This window comes from Thunnus thynnus, chromosome 6 (genome assembly GCF_963924715.1).
Source record: "Thunnus thynnus chromosome 6, fThuThy2.1, whole genome shotgun sequence".
Lineage (NCBI taxonomy): Eukaryota > Metazoa > Chordata > Actinopteri > Scombriformes > Scombridae > Thunnus > Thunnus thynnus.
Window position 1 is genome coordinate 24,116,550 of NC_089522.1, and position 24,521 is coordinate 24,141,070.

At 40.6% G+C, this 24,521-nt stretch overlaps 3 protein-coding genes across 14 annotated transcripts in view; 1 reads left to right on the plus strand and 2 right to left on the minus strand.

Moving 5' to 3' along the window:
• LOC137184797 (ankyrin repeat and SAM domain-containing protein 1A-like) overlaps window positions 1-17,233 on the minus strand; it is a 65,490-nt gene extending 48,257 nt beyond the window's left edge. For 2 of the 9 annotated variants that reach the window (XM_067592801.1, XM_067592799.1), the window contains exons 1-4: window positions 16,469-17,232; window positions 5,858-5,938; window positions 5,519-5,675; window positions 4,578-4,640 (exon numbers count right to left, since the gene is read on the minus strand). In XM_067592801.1, the coding sequence (XP_067448902.1) occupies window positions 4,578-4,640; window positions 5,519-5,675; window positions 5,858-5,938; window positions 16,469-16,647 (480 nt within the window). In that variant the 5' untranslated portion in view covers window positions 16,648-17,232. Of the gene's footprint in view, window positions 1-4,577; window positions 4,641-5,518; window positions 5,676-5,857; window positions 5,939-16,468 lie in introns of all 9 variants that reach the window. The other 7 variants (XM_067592800.1, XM_067592803.1, XM_067592802.1 and 4 more) reach the window with 6 other exon arrangements.
• taf11 (TAF11 RNA polymerase II, TATA box binding protein (TBP)-associated factor) lies at window positions 16,678-20,828 on the plus strand. Of its 3 annotated transcripts, none has more exons than XM_067592817.1 (6): window positions 16,678-16,699; window positions 18,710-18,921; window positions 19,694-19,824; window positions 19,926-20,013; window positions 20,111-20,207; window positions 20,339-20,828. In XM_067592817.1, the coding sequence occupies exons 2-6, from the start codon at window positions 18,751-18,753 to the stop codon at window positions 20,467-20,469; spliced, it is 618 nt and encodes a 205-aa protein (XP_067448918.1). In that variant the 5' UTR covers window positions 16,678-16,699; window positions 18,710-18,750; the 3' UTR covers window positions 20,470-20,828. The 3 variants fall into 3 exon arrangements, with proteins under 3 accessions (XP_067448918.1, XP_067448917.1, XP_067448915.1); XM_067592816.1 differs by lacking the exon at window positions 16,678-16,699 and adding an exon at window positions 18,193-18,290; XM_067592814.1 differs by lacking the exon at window positions 16,678-16,699 and adding an exon at window positions 18,297-18,509.
• Window positions 20,829-21,208: 380 nt separating this feature from the next.
• The window catches only part of bltp3a (bridge-like lipid transfer protein family member 3A), a 40,299-nt gene continuing 36,986 nt past the window's right edge, over window positions 21,209-24,521 (minus strand). For both annotated transcript variants that reach the window (XM_067592798.1, XM_067592797.1), the window contains exon 21: window positions 21,209-24,391. In XM_067592798.1, the coding sequence (XP_067448899.1) occupies window positions 24,275-24,391 (117 nt within the window). In that variant the 3' untranslated portion in view covers window positions 21,209-24,274. The remainder of the gene's footprint in view (window positions 24,392-24,521) is intronic.

Here is a 24,521-nt window from a genome sequence, read left to right on the forward strand (position 1 = left end):
TAATTTGCCCAGTGTAGTGTACACACATTAATAGCGCCCTTACATCTGAGCCTGGGTCAGAGGAATTCATCTAAACATATATTGTATTAGACATGTGACCTATATATGAAGATGAATCCTGGGTGAGAGGTAGCGTGATATGAGTGTGGGCAGACCAAGGGCTATATCTTATTATGGAGTAATATACAGAAAACATGGTAATTAACAAAAAAAAAAAGAGGTCAATGATATAAATAGTCTGATGGTATTCATTAGAATATTTCTTTTTATCACCAGTTTTTCTGGCAGGGTTTCTACACTATATTTATTTAAAAAGTATTTTTTCTCAGATGAACTCTGAGATATTTTTGAAATGTTGGTTAAACATCCCCTCCAGAAATGTTTATGTTTATATGTTTATATTAGATAAGCTTCTTGCCATCATTCCTTCAGTGAGATTATTCTCTGCGATAAAAATAATGATATTTTTGGGTATGAGTCTACTAGGGCTGAAACTTACAATTATGTTCATTATCAATTAACCTACGGATTATTTTCTTGATTAATTATTTGACCTGTATAACATCACAGAAGAGAAAAAAAGAGTCCTTTAAATGTCCAAGGTTATGTCTTTAAATGTCTTGTTTCAGTTCCAATCAATTTAAAGGATATAAATCACAGAAATGCAGAAAATCCTCACATTAGTGGAACTTGAACCAGAGAATGTTTTGAGTTTTTGCTCAGAAAATAACTTGAATAATTTATCAAAAAGGGTCTGCAACTCTTTTTCAGGAAATGTCTATATTCTTCCATGCATGCACTTTGTACTGAGCAGTCTAACACCAATATGCAGATGGCGGGGTCAGTCCAGGTCAGATTGGGCGTGATTGCACAGCTCTCCCCTGGCAATGCGTTTGAAACATCATCAAAGCGGTCAGCCCACTGAGGACACTATCGGTAAGAGACAGCACAGACGTATAATGAATAAACATTAGTCTGGCAGGCTTCCTGGACCGGGATGAAAGAGAACTGGACCCACTCCAGGCTGAGTTCTCCAGTGTCCCTGAAGTGGACGACTGCAGCCCAAAAAAGAGTCCTGGACCCTCTCTTAAAGCCTCATCACGCACCTTTCATGTCAGGCTCGCTCACTCCCAACAAAACACCACATCTCTCCACTGGGTCACTCACCACCACTGTATGACCAATAAGCCGTGACATTGTTACTATGACAACGTCCCACCTCTTCCTCTCCTCAGCAACGCCAGCTCACAAGCACAAACTGGGAGGTGGGGGAGGAGGGGCAAATACACCCATTTACACACTCGCACAGACAAGCATGGCATGGAAATGTCTCTTTGATGCTGATGCAAAGAGACTGGTACACTGAAAACCACCCTTCCTTCCTCCTCCTCCTCCTCCTCCTCCTCCTCTTCATGAGATGGCTCCCTGGTCTTGGAGTGTGATGAGAGGAGAGGCAGGATCCACCCCGCCTACTCAGTCACATGATGCCATCAACCATGACCACAACCAGGGCCAGAGCATCCATATTTTTGATTTATTCATAACAAGGCATCAATTATTCAGGCTCACAACCAGGTAGTGGCCCCAAAACTATCCCGAAAGTGTTTACATTAAGACATCATTCATAATCTCAACAGACCGCAAGACTCACTGTTAAATCCATCCAACAGACTGAAAGGGAAAAAGAAAGTAAGACAAACGCAAACGCTGCAGGAAATTCACACTCTAATATATAGCAGCATAGCACTTTAAAGAAAGCCAGCCTTCCCATCAAAAACGCTAAGAAGATTAGTCCAGGGGAACTGTGACAATGTTCAAAAATAGTGTGCAGCTTTATCTACAGCCCTGGGTGGGTTTTTCAGCTCTGCCTGCTGAAAATGCAATTATGGAGCCACCAACATGTTTGCACTGATCTAACTGTGAGGGTGACACTGTCAGCTCTGCTGTGTTTGCTGAACTGGCATCCTCCTGATGTAGACAGGATGTGGGGCTTCCCTGCGTAGCTGATGTTAACTGGAATAATGGTGCTTTAACTGAAATATATAAAAAAAAAGCCTGATGACATAGTGTATGTATTACACATAAGTCACATAAAAGGAGAGATGAAGAGTAAAAGTTGTGTCCATAAACTTAAGATACTCCTGTTCTGTCCCTGGTGGATTTGACCTTAACCTCCAGTCGTTGAGTAGATCAGTGAAGTCCTGGTTCTATTTAGGAAGCAGAGTAGGATAATCACTATATTTCTTAAATGATAGGTTAACAATTTTTCAAGTCCGTCTTAAAAACAATAGTCAGGCACCCACAGGAACACTGAAACAGGTTTGCTATAATCATTCCTCCTGTTCGTACTGACCATTAGGAGACCAAGTCAAAAAGCACCTACAATATAAATGATGAGGAACAAAATCCACACTCCTTGTTTTGAGCAAAAAAGTGTTTAAAAGTTTATGAGGCTTCAGCCGACTGAGTTAGTCAAATGAAGTGGATATCCTCCACAGTTACAGTCTTTTTAGTAAAAAAAACCCTCTTTGTGTCTCCTGTTCAGCTGCAGTGGAAGTATCATAACAAAAAGAGGGAATTTCGCACTAAAAAGACTAACTTTGAAAGATATTGACTGATTCGGATGGCTGGAGCCTCATACTGGCTTCAAGTAAATGTTTAAATACATTTTTGCATGTAAAGAGAGCTGTGGATTTTATCCTCCATCACTTACACTGTAAGTACATCATGAGAGGATCTCTTAATGGCCAGTATGAACAGGAGGAATGATTACAACAAGAACATGTGTCAATGTTCATTTGGGAACCTGACTGTTGTTTTAGGACAGACTTGAAAATTTTTAACATATTTTTGTCCTCTCAATCTGATTCTTCTTAGAAGCATCTTAGTTTCATTTTTATTTTGTTTAATCTTTAAGGGGTTATTTTATTGATCTGTGAAGGAATAGAGTAGTGCTGAAATGAGCAGTCGGTTAATAAATGACTCAATCAGCAGAAAATTGTAAAGTAATTTTACTAATTATTTAACAAGACTTAGAGTCAATAGAAATGCTAGCAGCTCTGTGAGGCTGTGGTACTTAGAGCTAATTGCAACCGTCAACATGCTAATACACCATACATACTAATGTTTAGTAGATCATTTTACTTCAGCGTGTTAGCATGCTAACGTTTGTTTATTAGCACTAAATACAAAGTGCAGCTGAGGTGGATGGGAATGTCATTGTTTTGCAGGTAACCTGACCCGCCAGATGGTTTGTTACACAGAACCATCTGAGAAGTTGCACCTGGAAACTGTTTGGAAAAGGGCAAGAACTTTCAAAAAATACTTGGCATGTGATTGGACGAACCATCTCTGTCACTGTCCTCCATTGCTCGGCAGCTGGATTTGCAAGATTTGAAGCCTGACAAATGGATTCTCGAGTGATGTCGTAATCTCGCGAATCCAGCTGCCTCAAAAGGTAAGTCATAAATCGAAGTATTTGACCAATTAAAACATTGACCTGATGACAGAACTAAGTATGGGGGAAAAGTCAGAGGATCACCAAAGTTATTACATTTTATCCTTAAGGGAACATAAATGTCTGTTGCAAATTACATGGCAATCCATCTAGTAGAGTGGCAAAAAAAAAGTACATTTAGTTGGTTAGAGCCTAACAAATAATAAGTTGAACTTCTCATATGTATATTATTATATTTTATATTCATATTTTATTATAATTGAATAGTTAATAGGTCAGACTGGATTGAGCTAGCTTGTGTTCACCATTTGCTTTGATTGATATAGTAATGGGAAAAATAATTCACTCATCAATAATGAAAATAATAATAAGTTGCAGCACTAAACAATTCATCTACCAGGCATTCAGTTTGTAGCAGTAAACAGTCAACAGTATACAGCAGCCAACAGTGCTGTATGCTGGAGGCAGGTTTTACAAAAGACTTCCTGTGAGATACTCCATCTTTCAACCTAATAATTTAATAGCGTAATGGTGGTTGTATATTAATTGATAGTGTGGTTTGTGTTGGACAATATTTCTCCTGCTGCTGGATGTTTGGTGCCAACAACTGTTCTGCTTCAGGCTACATATTATACAAGTTTTCAAATCAAATTTGCTCAATTTTCTCATCCTGAAGAGCAACATTAACACAGAGAGACTCACAAATCAGATACAGTGGTCCATGAGGGGCAGGCATTTACTTGACTTTCTAGAACATTTTAATCCAAAGCCCAATTTATTCCTGACCCTAATCAAAAAGCTGGTACGACAGTATTGTAACATGTAGCAAAGAGTTTCAAGAAAACCTTTGGTAGCGGGCATGTTGCAATGCAGCGTAACTTACGTTTTACATAACATCTCAATAAAATTCAGGATGGCGAGCGAACATGAGTGGAAAGCCAGAGGACAGAGATCCACCGATAGTGAGTGAAATTAAAAGCACCCCCATATCTCTGCAGCAGAGTAGCCCCCGCAAGCAGCAGTAACAAACCAAACTCAAGCACAGCAAGCCAACACAGCAGTAAAGCAGAAGAGAAGCACTTAAAAAGGAAATGTTGTTTCGGCAGCACCGTGTACACACCTTGGAATTAATATAGGGGTCAAAGGGCCCACAGCGTTTGAACTCTTTATGGTCTACAGAGCTCTGGGAGGGAGGAAGAGAAGATAAGCCGATGGTTTTGGTTCAGACAAGCAATGAATGAATGAATGATGATCACAAATGAGTCAAACTAAATAAAAAGGAGAAAAAAAAAATCAAAGTTGAGTTAATGAACAATCAGATGTCATGAACAGAGAAATGACACATAATGACACAGATATTTCTAAATCTAGCTGATTTCAGAATTTATATCCAAAAGCTGGTTCGCTGTTGGATACATTTCATGGTACTGACAACATTTATAAAAGCTCATAATGGGTCATTTCTCCTCATCCCAAACAGGGCAGGCCAGATAATGGTGCCGGTCTCGAGGTTGTCTGTGCGGTAAAGCAACTAAACCAAACATGAAACGTAAAGAGTTAAACGGTTAAAATGGTTAGGGCGAACAAGCACTTCTCAAACTAGCATGGCGTCCAAGCACGTCACGTACCAAAGTATCAGTAACACAGTAAAAGTCAGACTCATGATGCAACTGAGGTTAATGCACTCAGGTCACATTCTTCTTTGACATTCATTTAGTTAAAATATAGAGCAAAAATTGCACATGCCATGCTGATCTAGAAAAAAAATCTCTGTGTGACATTTTGTTGCTAAAGGTCAACCTCCTGACCGAACGGGTGACCTGCTGACTAATCTATCAGAACTGCAATAATGAAACCGCTTTAATTGTGCTGAAAAGCAAAGTCTTCTGAGATTTAAATGTGTGCAGTTTTCACTACCTTAAAAGTGGGTTAAGAAACTGATGGAAGAGCAAAATCATTCCACTTCTGTCTTGTCTTAAGACATTATCAGCATTGAAAATGTGCTTGAAAATTCAAAACTGAAGCCTTATAACACGTAGAAAAGTAAACGCGGTGCCAGACCTGCTCGTTGAGTTTAGGGTGTGAAGGTCCTTGGTGAATGAGCAGTTTGACGATATGTTCATCTCCCTTCCATGCAGCCAGATGGAGAGGGTAGCAGCCCTTGTTGTCGGCGATGTTGGTCAAGGCCTCGTTTCGTAGCAGCGCCTCCACCACCTCGCTGCAGGTCAGAAAATAAACCACACTAATAAATACACACCCCCTTAGCAAATGGCTAATCAATAGCTTTAATCTTCCCAGTGGGGCAATACACTGTGAGGGCAGACCTCATTTAACGAAGAGCATAAACAGAGGAACAGGCTAAAACACTACAATTCACAGAGTTGTTTATCACTGATCTACCTGTGTCCGTTCAGGGCGGCGTGGTGGAGGGGGGTGTATCCAGTGCTGTCCACACAATTCACATTGGGGCCTCTCCAGATACTGTTGGGAGAAGAAAAGATTGTTAGGCTTCCATAACACAGGCAATACACATACATATATACACCAAACAAACACTGCCTATCCTTCTGTAAAGTCTCTGAACTGTGGGTGTGACAGATTCTGTTCTGATTGCTATCTCAGGTCCCAGCCAGCCACAGCTACACCCGTCCCACACAAAGGTGTGTGGGGAGGGGGTGCACCTTCACGCACTCTCTCTGTCTCTAGAGGAAACACATGCAAGCAGCAGCAGCAGCATCGAACCAGAAAACCAGGAAGGAGAACAAACGCTATCACCACGGAGCTGCAGCTGAGATGAGCTAATTACATCTATTTTACAATTACTCCATGCAACTTAAGCCTGATTTTATCTCAGCCAAGTCCTGAAGTAGAATAGGCTTTTGTTAGGCAATGTATGCAACCACAAACAAAGCATTAAGAGTGAGCCAAAAAAGCACCGATGGGGGTGAAGTGTAAGCTAGGCCGGCATTAGCCTAGCACTTTCATTCACTTGAGCTGAACCGGGCTGTCAGCTCAGATTGGTTTGTTTCTTTTAATTTGCAAAGAGTGCTGTGGTGAGGAGGAGAGAGAACAGCGATAGGGGAGGGAGAGGGGAGGGAGGGGGGGCAAGTAAAGAGAAATGGAGGGAGTAATTTAAGAAGCTAAAGGATGTCTGGTGAGATGGAGTGCCAGGAGTGGGCTGAAAAGCACTCTGAAAGACCTTAGCACATCCTAAATAAATCATGTGACAAGGAAATCCCAGCACTAGTGAACCAAATATCTGAGACCAGTCATTTGCCATACAGAAAGAGAATGGGAGCAAAACCTTTGGGCCTCACAGAGAATCAATCATGAATGGAGGAGAAATTTTTAAAAAATTTACCACTCACTTAGCTTGTGATATATTATAGAAAACAGCCTAAAACCCAATGCAAACTACTGATTTGACAGTTGGATAACTTCATAAATTATGACTGGCTGACTGGATTTTCATGCAAGCAAGTAACTTCTATGAATGAAGCCTTTAGAGAAAAAGAACAGGCTAACTGCAAATCTTCAGCACAGAAAAAAAAAACCTCGATTTATACATGAACACACTAACAAACACAATATGAAGTGATCCATGATGTAACTAGTGTGGTAAGCGTAGATGGCGTGGCAGCAGGATGCTCAGGCCGCTCATATCAGCTTCGGTTGTGCTGTGTGACTTTGTTTCACACACACTCTGCTCGTTTTTGTCACAGTAATGGCTGTTTTTGCCCCCTTAAAATACATCTCCCATAATAGTTCTCAAAGCAGTCTGCAATTACACAGTCAGAGCCGTCTCATTAAATAAGTGTCTTGGAGGGCTCTATGGCTTGCAGAACAATGGGCCTGACAGAGCACAGACACACAGAGATGCACCACTCTACTAGTCATAGCCTAAGCTGTTTATTTCTTACAGCGGACCTTCTGGGAATCATCTTACCAAGTCAGGCAGCCATTAAGACACATCAAAAAAAAGCAGGGCGTGCAAAGAGGAAATACTAGAGTGGGAAAATGTGGCGGGAGGAAATTCTGGGGATTGATAAATTTCTGTTAGCAAGGGGAAAAATGTGCAAGCTGCGATTATGCCAGCTCTTAAGGCATCACAAATCTACTTCCTCCCCATTCCTCCAGAACCAGTAACAACATTTGCAGCAAAGAGCCAACACCGCCTTGTGCGTGGCCGCTGAACATATCAAAAGGGAAAATGGAGACAGAAACAGTCCTCTAGTTGCTGTCCTAGATAAAAAAAAAAAGAGTTATGTAACAGCTTACAGCAAAACCCCATAAACAAATTAACATAAACACGAACGGAGCAGCGAATACGACTGGAGAATATAACAAAATCAGGCATTGGTCAGTAATGATAACCAGAGAGGTGTGAGAAGAAGGTGTGCCATGGGATTGGGAACATAATCAACATGACTTTGATTTGATTGTATTGTCATGTAAGTGAACATTTGGACATTTTTCTTGTGCTTTTTGCAATACAATAGGCTATCTTGTATGACGTATACATCTAAGTAGGGTCTAGACTAAAAATTTCAATAAATCTGGGAAACATGACATATATACTATGTTATAATACTCAACTTAATAAAAAAAAAAGCTATGTGAGAAAAAAAAATCCATTTCGCAAGGCTTCTTTTTCAGTCACAGTCACCAATTTTAAAAACCTACATACATGCTTTTGCACACTGGTCCTCCTCAGCGGTCATGACTCTGATGTGTCATTGCCAGAAGTTCTAAATATGCCACCCAGAAACACAAAAATTGTGTCATGTCAGCCACATGACAAAAGAAAACCGGAGCGTCATGCATTGCAAACCACAAAATTATGTCACTCTCTGGTTTCAATTTCCATAACATTACAGCTCTAACCAGGGACATGGGTGTTAATTAATCTTATAATCTTCTTCTTGTAGAGGGAATGAAGATGTCTGCTCATTACATTTTTCCTCTGCCGTTGTGTTTACATTTGCTATAAGCAGAAGCTGCCTGTGGTAACAGTCCCAGTGTCACGTCCTCTGAGCATTTTGCCAGTGCGGCACTCAAGGGCACGAATCAGAGTAGCGCTCGACAATCCACTTCATCCTCTTACTACGGCTCACAACTAACCTAACTGAGGGACGGGGCTTAGGCCCATAGCAGGGCAATGGGCAAAACAGAGTTGATTTGGATTGGGAGGGGGCACATTCATGGGAACTAACTGAGGAATTCCTGTTTGAAAGGCTGAGCTAATCCTTAATTTCCCTGAGGGAATATCAGCAGGATGAAGCTGAAGTTTGAAAGAGATTCTGGGGGGCTGTAATTCTGTGTTGTACAAAGCCTGGCCAGAACGAGAGGAGGAAGGATAATAACATTTTCTCTCTTTTATGTATCTCTCCATTAGTCTACTGATGTTAGTCACACATACTGAAGGCATTTTAAAATATGTAGGCTTAAACATGAATCCCTGCTGTTTTTCTGAAGTCCAAATGGGGCTCAGCTTTTAAAAACGCACGGACAGAAGACTAAGCTAAACTAAAATCAAGTTAGCTGATGTGTTTGAATGTCAGATTAAATCAAGTTTGTATGGATAATTTGATCCATATTCACTCATCTCTGTCAGACTGCTAAGCAGGGATGCGTCAGATACAATGATGATTAAAATGCTTATGAGTTACTTTGCTAGATATGATGACCAGGACTAACCTGAATTACTAGTTCCATTGCCTTTCAGAGCAAATATCTTTAGTGTATCATACATAAACCTGTTTTTTTTTAACAACAGAAGGTATTCAAAGTAAACTGCACATATATGTCAATAACCAAGAATAATTGCAATGGAACCAAAGGTCATGATATATAATTAAATGTTTACTTATGGAGCCCTGGAGTACGGGCCAGGCAAAATTCAATAGAGAGTTAAAGCAAATAAGAACCCAGGTGAGTTGTGAACCCAGTGTCAAATAAACAGATTTGTCCTCCAGCCTATTAGCGGTGTGATCATACTGCCAGGGATTAGTCTGGCCCAGGGCACTGAGCCCAGCAGTGACTGGCGCATGTCAGCCACCGTCAGGGAAATTGGGCTTAATTATGCACACTCCTGGCGGGTGCTGAAACCAGATGCCCCGCTGCCCAACAGCCAACCTGAGCATCATCAGAGAGACTGAAGTACCTGCCAGAGTCCTCCAGGCTCACTGAGGACAACACTACTTGACTTGATGAGCTAAATAAAATCTCTGACAAGTGACCATGTAAGGACCAAAGAGAAACTATTACTCTAATGAAGTCATACGTACTTATCATGGAAGATTAAAGGATGAAGCCTCTATTGTTCTGAAGCAGTCTTATAAATAAGGTAGCAATAAGGAAACAAGTCAGACCACAAAATTTAAATCTATGACACAACTATGACACAGCTGTAATAATTCTATGACTAAGACGTCTTAAAACTACGTCAGAAGATAATTTCATAATCGAATGGTTTATGATTATGACCATTTATGGTTAAGCTTAGATTTTGTGGAAATCCTGTTGAGCCCATATTGCAGTGGCACAAATATTACATGTAGCTACAAGAAAGAGTCTACAGCCACTGAGAGGCACAGCTATGCTTTGAGCTAAATGCTATTGTCAGCATGTTAACATGCTCACAGTGATAATACTAGCATGCTCCATGTTTAGCAGGTATAATTTTACCATGTTCTTTACCATTTTAGTTTAGCATGATAGCATTCTAACATCTGCTAATTAGCAATAAACACAAATACAGCTGAGGCCCGGTGAAAATGTCATTAGTTTTGCAGGTATATGGTCATAAATCAAAGCATTGGACAAATGAATTGTTTGATCTGATGATGGTGCTGGATTAAAAGACAGGATCACCAAAATTATTGCTATTTATCCTGAGGGGGACAAATTTTATAACATTCCATCAGATACGAGGCATGTCACTCTGAAACATAAATGTCAACCTCATGGTGACACTACAGGAAAAGTCAAGGGATCACTGAAATCATTAGGAATCATCCTCTGAGGACGATGAATGGTTCTACAACAATTCATGGCAATCCATCCGATATTTGTTGAGATATTTCAGTCTGGACCACAGTGGTGGAGCGACAGACCGACATCGTCATCCATACAGCCTTGCAGCTAAAGAGAAGTTATAGCTGAATTTTGAAGGCAAGCAGTTGTTACAATTTATCATCCCTTGACATTGGCAGCCTAAACCATTTCAGAAAATCTTAAGAAGAAGAAGAAGTGTTGGACAATAAAACTGCTGACAAGGCTACTAAAACAAATGAATGTCTTTTTAGTGCTACAGTAAACAGCTCAAGTTAAAGTGGAACGGTGCTGAAATAAAGCCAGAGATACGGTAGCTCATTTGCCAATTCAGTCGTAGTGCAAAGCCTTAACAAAGCCTGATTGAGTCTTCATGGCTCATAAACACACCATAGCGAGCATTTCACAGAGCTACTGTGTTGCAGCAGGAGGTGTGAATAAACTGCATATGTCCAGACTATGATCACAGCAGTCCAGTGGGCTCCAGCAGAATCAAAATGACGGGCATGAAAAACAGCGGTGGCAGGCTGAAAAGGTGGGATGAATATAGAAGAAAAGAAAATGGGGGAGAATCAGATGGGGCGAGAAAAGAAGGGAAACACATTCAATCACAGCCCGTCTCCCAACAAGCTGGCATTTCCCACACAACTGCACAACTACACTGACCTCACTATTCAAACCACCATCCGCTGAGCTGTTTTGCTTGAAAGAGCAAGTTGATGTTCACTTATGACTAAAACCTTGCCGGATGGATGTGCAGTTATTTTCAGTTGTGCTGACAACCTATTTCTGGGTATAACAGCCAATTTCTGTCTGATCTAGTTTGCATTTGTTGAAGATTCTGTCAAATGCTGCTCCGTTAGCTCACAAAATTCATCCACAAAGTAATTCTTTAGCTTAGGTACAGCAATTTTTATGGTTGTTACTAAGTTTTTGTGACCCTAAAACTTTTCTATGTAACACCTTATTCATGATATACTGCATGAGTATAAAAATAAGTGTGTTTCACAGTCAGTCGTTACCAGTCTGCTTAGTCAAGATAAGGCTAGTGCAGTCCAGAATACTTCTTATGTTTCTTTTTTGCAGATTTAGCAAAGCAAAAGAGTATTTACCCGTTTTAAAAATATCTACGCTAATTTGTTTCCTGTGTGAACACAGTGAGAACACATTGTGTGAACACAGTGCCATTACTCTGTCTCCAAGTACAACATGTTTGAAGTCTGGAGGTGGAGTGGAGGTTGGTGTGGGCCCAGCAGGTGGGCAAGAAGACTGCTGAGACCAGCAGAGTGAGAGAGAGAGAGAGAGAGAGAGAGAGAGAGAGGAGGACGCCAGCCAGAAGGCCAGATGGACGAAAATGTCTGGGCTGCTAACAGCCAGCTAACACATGTAGGCCTGCGCGGGTCGAGAGGGTGGGCCTGACATCTCTGGTCATTGTTGTTGTACCTCTTCCAATAAGTGGGTTCAAAAAAACAGAGACCACACACAGAGATACACCACAACCTCAGCAGCCTTATCATTTCCATTTGTCCGTTTGTTATTATAAGGTTTTCGGAGAGTGAGTTGAAAGAGAGTTCACATAAACAAGCACATATAGGATCCAGTGAATGTGTCTGTCTGTTCCGGCCCTTCTCATATATAAGAAACGTTTTCTTCTATTACAGGAAGCACATAAAGCTGAAGATAATAAATTACAGTGTGTTTTCTAGAAACATGACAACTAATTATCGAGCAATTTGTAATGTTGTGAAAAGTGCTATTAAAATCATTGTTGTCACTATTGTTGCTTGGCATCCTTAAAAAACTCCTAGGCAGCCTTTTCTTCTGCAAACTAATCAAGAAACCCCTGACCCAGTTGGATGAAAGCTATTTTTAGCCCACCACCATTTGGTTTTAGTAAAGATGGCTGCACACTGCATAGAAAAGACGTTATATTATTTGTCAGTTTCTGCTCCCTCAACATACACGTATGTGGAATGCATCACCGCTACAGAGCGCCTTCCTGCCTGCTTTCTTAGACTACACAAACATGGGCCGTAAACATAACGCGCAGAGCATTCCAAACTCAGATGCTCCTGGAATGCTAACATGGTGGTGTTAGATTTCCCAGCTACCACTGCTCCCTCCTGGGTTGAACCAGCTACAGTTTCTTTCAGTTCAGAGGTCAGCAATTGATGAAATGTGACTGCTAGTCCTGCTGTTTGCCCAGCTCTCAGTTCACCTCAGAGTGAATGATGCATTCCAGTACTGTCAAAGCAATAGAAACCGCCTTGTTAACGCCGTCCGCCTGCACAAACAGCGGGCAGTGAGAAAGTTTGCGTGAACTTTGATAGCTACTATGACACACGGCTGAGCTCCGAGGCTGTCAGATTCCCACTGAGATCCTGTCATCTGCAGAAAACACCACAAAAGCCCTACAGTGCACCTTCACACTCAGTGAATTCTGCATGCACACAGATCCTACTAACAGAGAAGGTAAGGGGGAAAGTCTGTTTTTAAAAAAGGACAGTATGTGCTACTTCTTATGCTGCAGATATTTTCTCTGCTGACACCAGTCTGACAGCATGGGTCTGCTTGGAATGAGCCAGAAATTGTGGATGTAATGAGATGGAATGATCTGGAGTAGTGCCCAGCCCTCTTAAAATGCTAACCGAGTCATCACAGTGATAGAAAAGCTTTCCTCGCTAGTATTAACGGAAAGGAAAAACATGAGTAAATATATTTCAAGAGGCCTTTGTGATTATCTTAAGCTTATGTTTATCAGCAAAAGACACACTTGCGTTAGCCCACAGCAACAGGGAAGCAGCCTAAATGATGCTCTAAATAGGTGGTCCGGTTCTATCCAAATTACAGCTCAATTTTCTTTGTGTGACTAAAAAGTATAGAAAAGCCCCCGAATGGTCCTTAGGGACTTATATGAATATGAAAAGCCGTCATTCTACGCTTTGTCAGTGGGACAAAGAACATGGCTGTGAAGCTGGGAGACGAGCCCTCATCTGGCTAAGCTCTCAGAGCGTCTGTCCAGCACTCCATGCATTCCTCTGTTAATTTCCCCTCAGTGGGCAGGCACTTTCCCTGCCAGGGACTTGTCTTACCTCTGGTCTAACCACAGCAGCTGCCTGTGTTTGGACAACCTGGGCCAGGAAGTGCTAGTGAAGAGCTCTTCCTGTAGATCTCTGGGATCAAAACAGGTCATGGGGCCCAAGCAAAAAAAACTATGGCATAGAGGGAAAACACAGCAGAACTATGCCACGACATGGACTAAATAATTCAAGAATCAACTCATCACAAGTGTACTTCTTCATCAGTCAAACTCCAACCACCACTTCACGGTGGTGCAACAAAGGTTACACCGTGACCTTACTACTTGGGGGAAAGCCCTGCCCAGCTCATTTTGGTGTTAATGGAGCACCACGGAACAAATGTTTGGGGCGGCGGCTGTGTTAAACATGCCGGGGTCAGTGTCTATCCCATGGCAACCACTGGGATGCAGCCTCCTGGGAAAGCAGACATTCCGCAGAGCAGAGCTGTACAACTGCCTGGTTACAAAAACACTGCAGGTCTTGACATGCGCCCCATTCCAGGGCAGGAACGCCAAAAATCTACTGGAAAACACACACAACACACCTTCAGAGAATAATAATGACGCCAATTAGGTTAGATAATTCATCTACACAGCCGATACATATTTAGTCAATATAATAAACAGGTAGTTATTATTTACTGTATCCTGTCCATAAAGCCTTTCACCGTGGTAGAACAGCAGCAGACTAAACAAATCTAATTAAATGACTATTTAGGCTACAAACCAATGTGGATGTTAATGTCCTTATAATAAACTAGAGTGTAGCAAGAGTTAAAATAAACACGCAACCCTTCCTACTCTTTCTGACATTAGAGCCAATCAATTTGCTAAAGATCAAACCTCATCTGACAGGATTACAGGCCTACACTTTCTAACAATGGATGATGAATAAGTCACCTGAGCAATGCAGGTTAAGAGGGGGAAAAAAAACAAATCACACCAACCCACAGCCAGTGCCACTGTAGTAATTCACCTTAAACGTATTGACATTTCAGTTATGCAAACTAAATCAAATGTCACACACAATAGCGACAATTCCCCGAGCTTAACCCCGGTCAATAATCGTGTGACTTGTTATATTCTAAGAGCCTGTCACATAAGCTCAGGTGTCCACACGCAACAGGCTTTTTATGTCTTGACATTTCCGACAAAGTCTAGCCAATAATTTCCCAGAGCTACCCTTGCCAAGCATCGATTGCTTAAGTCAGAGTACATGACACACAATGGGCTCTTCAGTTTGCTCACAGATTTGTGAGGAGGGAGAGACGGAGTCAGCCTTGACTACATGACATCTCTGAATTGGATTTCCGATTAGAAGGGTTTAATGTAATTACCTTGAGTACACTGTGCAGTCTGGACTAAGTAACACAGTGATGCATCACCTCCAGATTCGCTGAAACACTTCTCCCTCAGATGAAGGTGGTTGGCACTGGACTCCCAGAGGAGCAATATTATGTTCTTATTGATACAAGTTCACCTGCATGTGCTCGGCATTAAAATAATGGTGCAGAGAAGCGAGCCTTTTGACATGCAGCACGACAGCTGGCCAGAAGTTTTATCTCGAAGTTCATCTTTATCTATAGGCAGTCATATAGAAGCCTATGTAGCCTTAAGGAGTACGCTCTTCCTGAACAACAAGGCTGGTCTCCTCTTTCTTGGAAGGTCATAATATTGCATTTATAGCACAATGGCTCTCTCAGCTATGGTAACATTATGAAACTGCATTATAAGGATCCAGAACAATATGTTTCACCCCAGGATAATTCAACAATGCTGTGGCGGTAAGCCTATAATTCAGATAATATCTGCATGACAAAATGAAACTCAAAACTTATCAGATCTATTATATTTCACCCTGTTATTTAATATCACCCTGCAGCCCTCATCTGCAAAAAGTTAGAGGGACGGTACATCCAAACTTGGTGCAACCCAGCTGTCTTTTCATGATACAGGGAGGAATTTGATGCAATTTTACATTATTAAAAACAGGACTAGGGATTCAGGCACATTACCAAAGGCTTTACCAATATCTTCTATTTAAGGAAAATATCTCTTCTTCTGTACGCCAGCACTCCAAATCAGGCATTTTAATCTGAGAATCTCCAGGCAGACTGTCTACAGATTGCATGTGTGCATGGATGACAGGTACTGTAGGCTATATCGATTGTTTTCTTTCTTATCTCTAAATCAGACCTCATAAACAAAACAGGAGGGACGAATGAGAACATTTCACCAGTGAGGAAAAATCGTTCTGTGCCTTGACAAAAACCACAACAGAGCAGGTAAACCTCACCGTTCTCATATGGTAGATCTTCTATGGATGTGAAAAACCACATCAAATGTGTACCTCACAGGGGAACTTCCCCCTGTGACCACGGATACTAATGAAAACCAAAAAAAAAAAGATGTCTAAACACAATACAATGATACTACTTGAAAATGAGAGTCTGGCTCTGACAACTGGCTTTCTGCTCCTCCTTCACCACTGAGTGTTCAGGTCTAGACTTTATGTAAGCAATTAATAATGCATCTGTACCAGTTTTTAAAAAGACCATCTTGTTGCAGATTTCAGTAGCTTAGTTGCATAATACACCTAACCAGGCCGTTTATGCACATTACAGTGTATACAGCTGGCAGGGACACAGAGCTGGGAGCTAACAAAGAAGCGTGCCACTGCTCCTACGCGGCTGTGTTTGTTTGGCAGTGTAAAAAAAAGCATTACTCTGTGTAACTAGCCAAGAATATTTACAACACTATACTATAAACTATAACAATAAATGATCAGACAATATTTGACAGGGATCACTCTGCTGGCTGGCCCGGGTTTGCCTCCCATTCAGTCCTATCCGCCTCCTCTTCCCTTTCCAAGAGCCTACCTGAGCAGACTGGAGAGCGGATGAGAGGAGGCGGCGTGGCCGCCGCTGTTGCCGCTTCCCCCGGTCCCAGACGATCCGCTGCCGGCGCCAGCGGACTGTCGCTTCCCGGATAAAAGCTTCTCCACTGCGGCCAGGTTTCCCGTGCGAGCCGCTTCGAGAAGCTCCTGCTCCTTCCCCATCGCGGATCCCAGAGAAAATCGGAGGAGACGCGGGGAAGAGAAGGAAAGGGGGGTAAGGGGGAAGGGGGGTGGGTTGGTTGCGGGAGTGAAATTCCTCTACGATCTCCCCTTTTTCTCTCCCAATCTCCAAGTTATTCCTCAGAACTGCTAGGGAAGAAAGGAAACAAATGCTCCCCCAGCCGCTGGATCCGTCCGTCCCGATCCACGGTGTCACCGGTGCTAAAAGGGGGAAAAGTTTCGTTCAGCAGCACCGCACCAGCACCGAGCAAACTTCCTCTGACCAGTCCCCTGAACGCCGTCCGTCACTTCCTCAAAACTGCCTTTTTTCTTTCTGCATCTCCAATCTGAAACCCTTCAGACACACACACATACACACGACCTCTAGCACCCCCGCCCTGGCTGCTGGAGACAAGGGGTGGATGGGCATAAGCAAGATGGTGCCTAAAACACAGAGTCATGCCAAGTTTATTTGTATGACACATTTCAACAACAAGGAAATTCAAAGTGCTTTATATAAAAAATAAAAGGCATCAAGACAAAATGTAAAAGAAACACATTAGAGAGAGACATTTAAATACAATTAAGAAGAGTTATTTAAGATTTAAGAGAAGAGAATTTTAAATAAAAATAAGATAAAAATAGAATAAGACAAGGTACAACAGGAGAATAAAACTTACAGTGAATCAGTGCAGTTTAATCAAAAGCCTCAAATTTGATTTAATAACATGCAGAAGCAAACAGAAAAGTCTTCAGCCTTGAGGAACAGAGGCAGATTATACCCCTGCAGCGTTTTAAAGGACCAGTGTGTAAGATTAGGGGGATGTATTGGTATAAATAGATATAATATTCATAAGTATGATTCAATTAGCGTATAATCACTTGAAAATAAGAATTGTTGTGTTTCCGTGACCTTAGAATGAGCCCTTTATATCTACATAGGGAGCGGGTCCCCTTCCAGGGAGCCCACCATGTTGCACCACTATGTTTCTATAGCAGCCCAGAGCAGACAAACCAAACACTGGTTCTAGAGAGGGCCTTTAGTGTTTTTGGAGTTAAATGCCACTAAATCCTACACACTGGTCCTTTACATATCTGCTCTGCTACCACATTTAGTGCCCAGAGTTTATTACATAACATAAACCAAGTGTTATTTAGTGTTGGCAGTCATTCAACTACATTGATAGCTGATTATCAACACACACTTGTGACTTGATATTACTCTAAAAAATTATACAGGTACCAAATGTAACAACTAGCTAAGACTTTTCAGCATAACTAGGGAGCTTTTATATGAAATTAGCTAAATAATATCAAAATTCCTCAGTGGGTGTGAACAAGAAGAATTCATAACAAGATATTATCATGTCACAGCAAACAGTAAAAACAAGAATGTTTGAAACAAACTGACTTAACTGACTGTTTTGACAGTTTGTGGCTTGTGACTTAAAAATTACATTAGATCACTTACTTTTAGCGTTAAAAAGTTGTTTCTAACAGTTATGAAAATACACAATAAACGCCTTATTTAATACAAATGTGTATTAGAGCAATAACTATCTAAGTATTGCTGTGTCTTTCCACCGAGCAGTGTTAATAAAGTTCGTACAAAACAGGAAACGGAAATTCGCGTTTTATGCTATCAGGTGAGAAACCTTTAGCATTTTGGTGCTATCTTTGCTCTTAGGGTAGCGAGTTGCTTAAATTAAATTCACAATAAGTAAGTTAATCGAAGCGTTTATTGATGTATGAAAAGAAACAATACAAGTGCGTCATGTGCTAGCTACTTTTCCAATTAGCTAACTGCTAAACGATCGTTAGCTTGGCTATTGTTGCTGTTTTGTTGACGTCTGGCTGCAGAGAAGGTAGGTGCATGTTGTATTCATATTTTCATCCAAAAGTTACCTTTAACGTGGACTCGGATATTTTTAAAACGTGTAAATACCGCTATACTGTGTACAGATGGTACAAAAATAGTTTGTCATGTAGCGTTAGCGCCACATTTTAGCTGTTGCTAGAAGCTAAAGCTGATACGGTAACGTCAACTTATGTTTGATGTTTGCAGAATCCGAAGCTTTCAGACAGTGTGATTGGGACTGAGTGGTAATGGCAGACCCTGCACGGATCAAACCTGAGGACACCCCTGAGAGAATAACCTCTGCTGATGAGGAGCACCCGACATCAGAAGAAACTCAAGATGTACCTGTAACAGCAAAACCTACAGACGAGTCCAAAGAGTCGTCTTCTGAAGATCAGCCCAAACAGGAGGTTAAATCTGTGAGTTGATGAACTAACTTATAAAGGAAACTCAAGTTAAAGGATCAGTCCTACGTTCTCCTTATATTTACTGCAAAATCACACTTGCTTGAGAGCTGAAATGATAGAGCCACAGAAAATTAATTGGCATCTATTTTTTTTTTTACCATTGATTAATAATTTTAGTCCATTTACCAAGCAGGAAACCCTTAAATTGGTCAAAACATTGCTAACAAAGTTAAAGGGAGCTGTGATTCTAGTGTGCAGGTTGTTGTATCGCAATTTATGGCTGAAACTAATGATTGTTTTCATTATTGGTTCATCAGTCGATTATTTTCTCGATCAATCGATTTGTTATTTGGTCTTAAAAATGCCAGAAAATGGTGTCAAATGTCGATCACTGTTTCCCAAAGCCCAAGATGCAACCTAAAATGTCTTGTTTTGCCCCGACCAAGAGTCCACAACCCAAAGATATTCAGTTTACTTTCATAGCAGACTAAAGAAATCAAAAAATATTAACATTTACGAAGCTGGAATCAGAGAATTTGGTATTTTTTTCTTTAAAAATTAGTCAAAATAATGAGTCAATTATTAAAAGAGTTTGTGATTAATTTTCTGTCAATCAGCTAATCAATTAATCAACCAAGCATCGCAGCTGCATTGCAATGTGTTTAATATTTGTCTCCAGCACCTAACCCACTGAGGTTTTGTGGATGTTCACACAATCTGTGTACACCATGGGCATCTCGTTATTTTTTTGTGTATCTGAACAAATTTGTCTCCCACTGTGAAGGACCCAGCACCTGGAGAAGATGAAGAAGAAGGAACTTCAGGCCAACCTGCTGCCAAAAGACTGAAGGTGGAACCAGAGAAGAAAAAGGAAAAGCGCCACAAGGTTGATGAGGATGAAATACAGAAGATGCAGTAAGATTGACATTTTTAACCAAACAGAAGATTGTTCAATTTCAGAAAATCTCATCTTGTTAAACATCACCATCATCCCTTGTTCCTCCTGTGTTTTAAAGGGTTTTGGTGTCCTCCTTCTCTGAAGAGCAGCTGAATCGATATGAAATGTACAGACGTTCTGCCTTCCCTAAGGCTGCTATTAAGAGGGTAAGTGGTTTATGAGCATTGACAGAGTGTTTTAGAATCTCAAACTATTTTATCAGCTTCATATCCTTTTTTTTTTTTTTTTTTTTAAATTTTCTAGCTGATCCAGTCCATAACAGGATCATCAGTGTCCCAGAATGTTGTGATCGCCATGTCTGGTATTTCTAAGGTTTTTGCTGGGGAAATAGTTGAGGAAGGTAAGTGGCAGACTTACAAAACAGAGTGTTAAGACCAAATAAACTGAAACGTATGAATAAACAGACTTTTTATTTTCCTCCCTCTCCCTACAGTATCATGTATTAAATTAGTTGGTCTTTGTCCTTTACAGCATTGGATGTTTGTGAGAAGTGGGGAGATACACCACCGCTTCAGCCAAAGCATATGAGGGAAGCGGTGAGGAGGCTGAAGAGCCGAGATCAGATTCCCAACACCAAGCACAAGCACATTCTCTTTCACTGAGACATCTGTGCCTTGTATAGGAACGGTAGACAGAGTGCGATAGAGAAGTGGTGCCATCATGTGGAATACTTGGTCATGAAGCAACTGTAACCATATTGCAGCCAACTAGGCACTGACTGTTCTCTACTAAGTGACCTGAGATCAAGATCAATGACTGCAGTATTGAAGAATCATCAATACAGACACGATGAAGGACTTAACATGGCAGTGAAATAAAATCCACTCTGTTGCAGTTACAAGTAGACCCACCATTCACATGTACTTGTCAAGTTAAATGTTTGATGCAACATACAGTGCAAATGGTGTGAAATTATACTCATGTATTATGGTTGTAAATACAGTAAGTTTTATACTTTGGAGATGTTTTGTTCTTGCTTTTTTTTTAAAAGAACCTGACTATTTTGGGGGGTAGAATTCTGAGATGCTGATTTAAATTACAAAATTGTGCCCTTCATTTTTTTTGTAGCCATACAAGCACACATAGATTCCAAGATGACATTTCAAAAATGTTTGGATCGATTTACAAGTAATAAAATCCCTAGTGTGAGTATTTGACTCAACTGTTTGACATTATTCATTCCATATGATGGTCTTATCTCTTTTTGTGAAGGTATATTAGGCATGGTTTTTTCCAGATTTACAGGAAAATTGTTACAGGCAAAGCTGGACTCATCATTTAGCTCATTTCAATTGATTTAGTTCTGCTCACAAGTCTAAAGTTAAAAAAAAAACATTCAAATTTATTTGGAAATATGTGGATTTTTTTTATTGAGGTTAAAGTCAAACAAACTATGGATCACTCTAGTATACTAGTTGTAGTGAGACTTACAGACTTACACTTCTGAATGTTTTATAAGAACAAAAATGTGGATGCAATATTTTTTTTTTCCCCCAACATGGAAACATGCATTCTCTATGAAAACTTAAAGGCACAACTGAAATGTGTTCAGCAATTACTCATTTATTCTTTCACTTTTAAAATATTTTCCCACATACTAGCTTTGGTTCACAGAACCAAGTTTATATTAGTCTCAATGAAGTGATAAAGACAATACAAAATTGAATGTTATTCTACACAACTGAAAAAATACTGTCCACAGGGTCTTCAACATTTGCGTCACTTAGGAAGATTTCAACAGGGACTCATCTGCAATCCTTTGAAGTGATTTACATTAAAACAAGTGCAATTTCCAGTGAATTTACCACACAAGTGCAAGTAATCCACAAGGCATAGACTTTACAGTATCATTCCAGCACATGCATCTAGAGAGAGAGAGAGAGAGAACAACACACACCTTGAAGTGAGTCATGCTTCACTCTCTTGTCAATCCTCCTCCCTGCATGGCACACTGGGTTAAGTGCTGCTATGGAAACCCTGGCCTGCTCTGGAGTGCAAAGGAAGTCTAGTCTGACAGATCATGAGCAGATGAAACTCAGAGCACCAGTTTGTCCGCAGAATAGAGATGCTACTTAACACTGAGGCCCGACCGTGGATGGAGACCAGACAAACGTAACAGCTACATGTTGCATCCAGCATGGGATGTTCAGTTTCGTACCACTGTATTTTTTTTTTGTCTACATAAACATCAAAAAGCTGAGAAAAAGATCACAACTATAAGTGATACTGAGGTTAAAGGGCAGTATCTCTCTGCTTTATTACACTGACAGATTGAGGATGAGTTGAGTGCGCATGCAGTTGAGGGGAAAACATAGAAACCTGATGGACAGGTGAATCATTTGTTTTTGATATTAGTCATCCAAATAATAATAGAATTCCACATCAAAAATGTGTAGTGTTACCGTTCGTTGTCGTGTTTTTTGGTTAAACCAAAGCTGTCTTTCTATTGCTTAAATATTTTACATTCCTCCACAAGAATGCAAATCTATCATTCATAGCTTGCAAGGCAACCAAAGATTTAAAAAAAAAAGAAAGAAAAAAATAAATACTCTGAATGGGGAAGTGCTCTGGCAGGTCACAGCCACCAGAGGTCACCCGTGTACGCTGAGAAAATGGTGAATGGAAATGAAAGGTTAGTAGCTTTATCAGTTTTGCAACCACAAAAATGGATAAGCGTACCTCCAAAAGGCAAAATGCTAAACCGCAGATTAAACAACAGAACATTTGTTAATAAAACACAGCTGACAGAGAAAGCATTCATAAACATGAATGTTACACTGTTATTGTCTTTTTGATGAACAAACCCATCACTGTTTGAATCCATACATGTAACAGATTTGTGCTTGGAAAAACAGAAAGTGACAAAAAATTTAGATTGGCAACTGGCCTGATAGATAAAACCTGCAGCAGATCAGGATTGAATATACTGAAAAATATAGGGTTGTTTTTTTTCCGTAGTGAATTTGGTAATTGACATGACACACTGTGTGCACATGCATTGTCAGTACCACAACTTTTTAAAATGTCATTTGTCTTTGATTGATATGGCTTCAGTACACTGTATAGTAACTCAGGCCTAACAAAAAAAAAAAACATGTTTTGACAAATGCAAATAAATAAAACATCAAGAATGAACTTTATGATGTCTGAGTACAGAGGTAATAATAATAACACTACTCTGAGTTGTTTCCTGGCAAGCTACAAAACAAAGTTTTAAGGAGATCAAGTATTACAACTCTGGCAGCAGCTATAATCTCAAACCTCTTTAGACCAGAGAGTTAAGAGTAAAAACACTAACCCAATTACAACACTGAAGCTACAGTGCGACCTGCTCTCCGGTCGGAGCCGCCGGGAGAGGTCGAAAGGCGTGTCGTCTTGAATGGACATTCAACCGCAGAGCGCATTGTTTCACAGTACAAAAGAATCATGATCAACATTTCACAACTCAAAGAATAATTAAATACTGGGGAATGATTCAACCCGCTTTTTGAGAATGGTGAGAACTTGCTAAGAGTGTGTAACCGTTCCGACCCCGGTGATGAAGCAACCGAGGTGGACGTTGAGAGGCATCCGTCTCTCTATAAAAGCAGTATAGCTCTGCTTTTTTTAAAAAAAAAAAAAGTGCATTGTTTTCCCTACATTTCACAACACATATTAACAAGTAACAGCTGATAATAGTTGTATAATACTTTTAAATGAAAAGAAACACATGGATCAATTGTATTTTACACCTAACAGAGGTAATCTACATTACTAAGTCTATTTAGCTTTATGACTGTCTATTTGTAAATGTGCTAAGTGTAAATTAGCACTCTTCACAAAGCATGCTTGACAGGAAGTTGGGTTTTGTTTTGTTTTTTTTGTTTGCATTTTTTACGAGCAACTGATGGACTAGCAGCTGTCTGGCAGTGTCAGTGCATGTGAAAAGGAGGTTTTGGCATGTGCTCAACGTGACATTTCTGTAACACAAACAATTAACTGGAGAGAATTAAAGCTTAATGATATTTACCCTTGCATGCTTTGTGACAAACACTGAAACCACACAATGACTTTACCGTACACACTGATTTGGATGAGAAATAACATGAATAATTTGTGTTTAGTACAGTAGTGAAGGATATCTAGACTGCCAGATAAAAGTCGTACCAGTAATGTACCTATAAGTTAGTTTATCAGGTTCCCCTTTTAGTAATTGTTGTAGGGGCTCTTTTGTAATCTAATCAACAGTTATAGCAAGTAGGAAGTGATCCAAAGCCACAACTTGGATTCATCTTCTTTTCCAAACACGTCCGTTGTCCGGACATGTTTTGAATGAGTCTTGCTGGTTGGTGACATTCAGCCTGACACATCCCGTCGCTGTTCCTCAGCAGGAGGAGTGAGAGGTTCAGAGGTCGAAGACAGAATGGCTCAGAGAGTAAACGTGGGGTCATACTTCCTGACCTCCAGAAGGAGGCGATCTCTGTCACTGAGGGCGTGGGTGAGGGCGACCTGGGCATCAGAGAGCTTGGACTCCAGGGTTTGTCTCTGTAAAACGGCAAGATTATTGGAGTGGTTAGTTCCAGCTACAGCTAATGCTGCATGCTTTGGCTAGGTGCTACACACCAAGTGCGTGGGTATCAGATTCTGACTGACGGCAACAGGCGTGATTACAAAA

Excerpts from the sequence above, each read along its gene's own strand:
- taf11 (XM_067592817.1), top strand. The coding sequence starts at position 18,751 with ATGGCAGACCCTGCACGGATCAAACCTGAGGACACCCCTGAGAGAATA. Across the intron at positions 18,922-19,693 it reads CCAAACAGGAGGTTAAATCT|GACCCAGCACCTGGAGAAGA; the intron begins GTGAGTTGATGA and ends CCCACTGTGAAG. Across the intron at positions 20,208-20,338 it reads TGGGGAAATAGTTGAGGAAG|CATTGGATGTTTGTGAGAAG; the intron begins GTAAGTGGCAGA and ends TGTCCTTTACAG.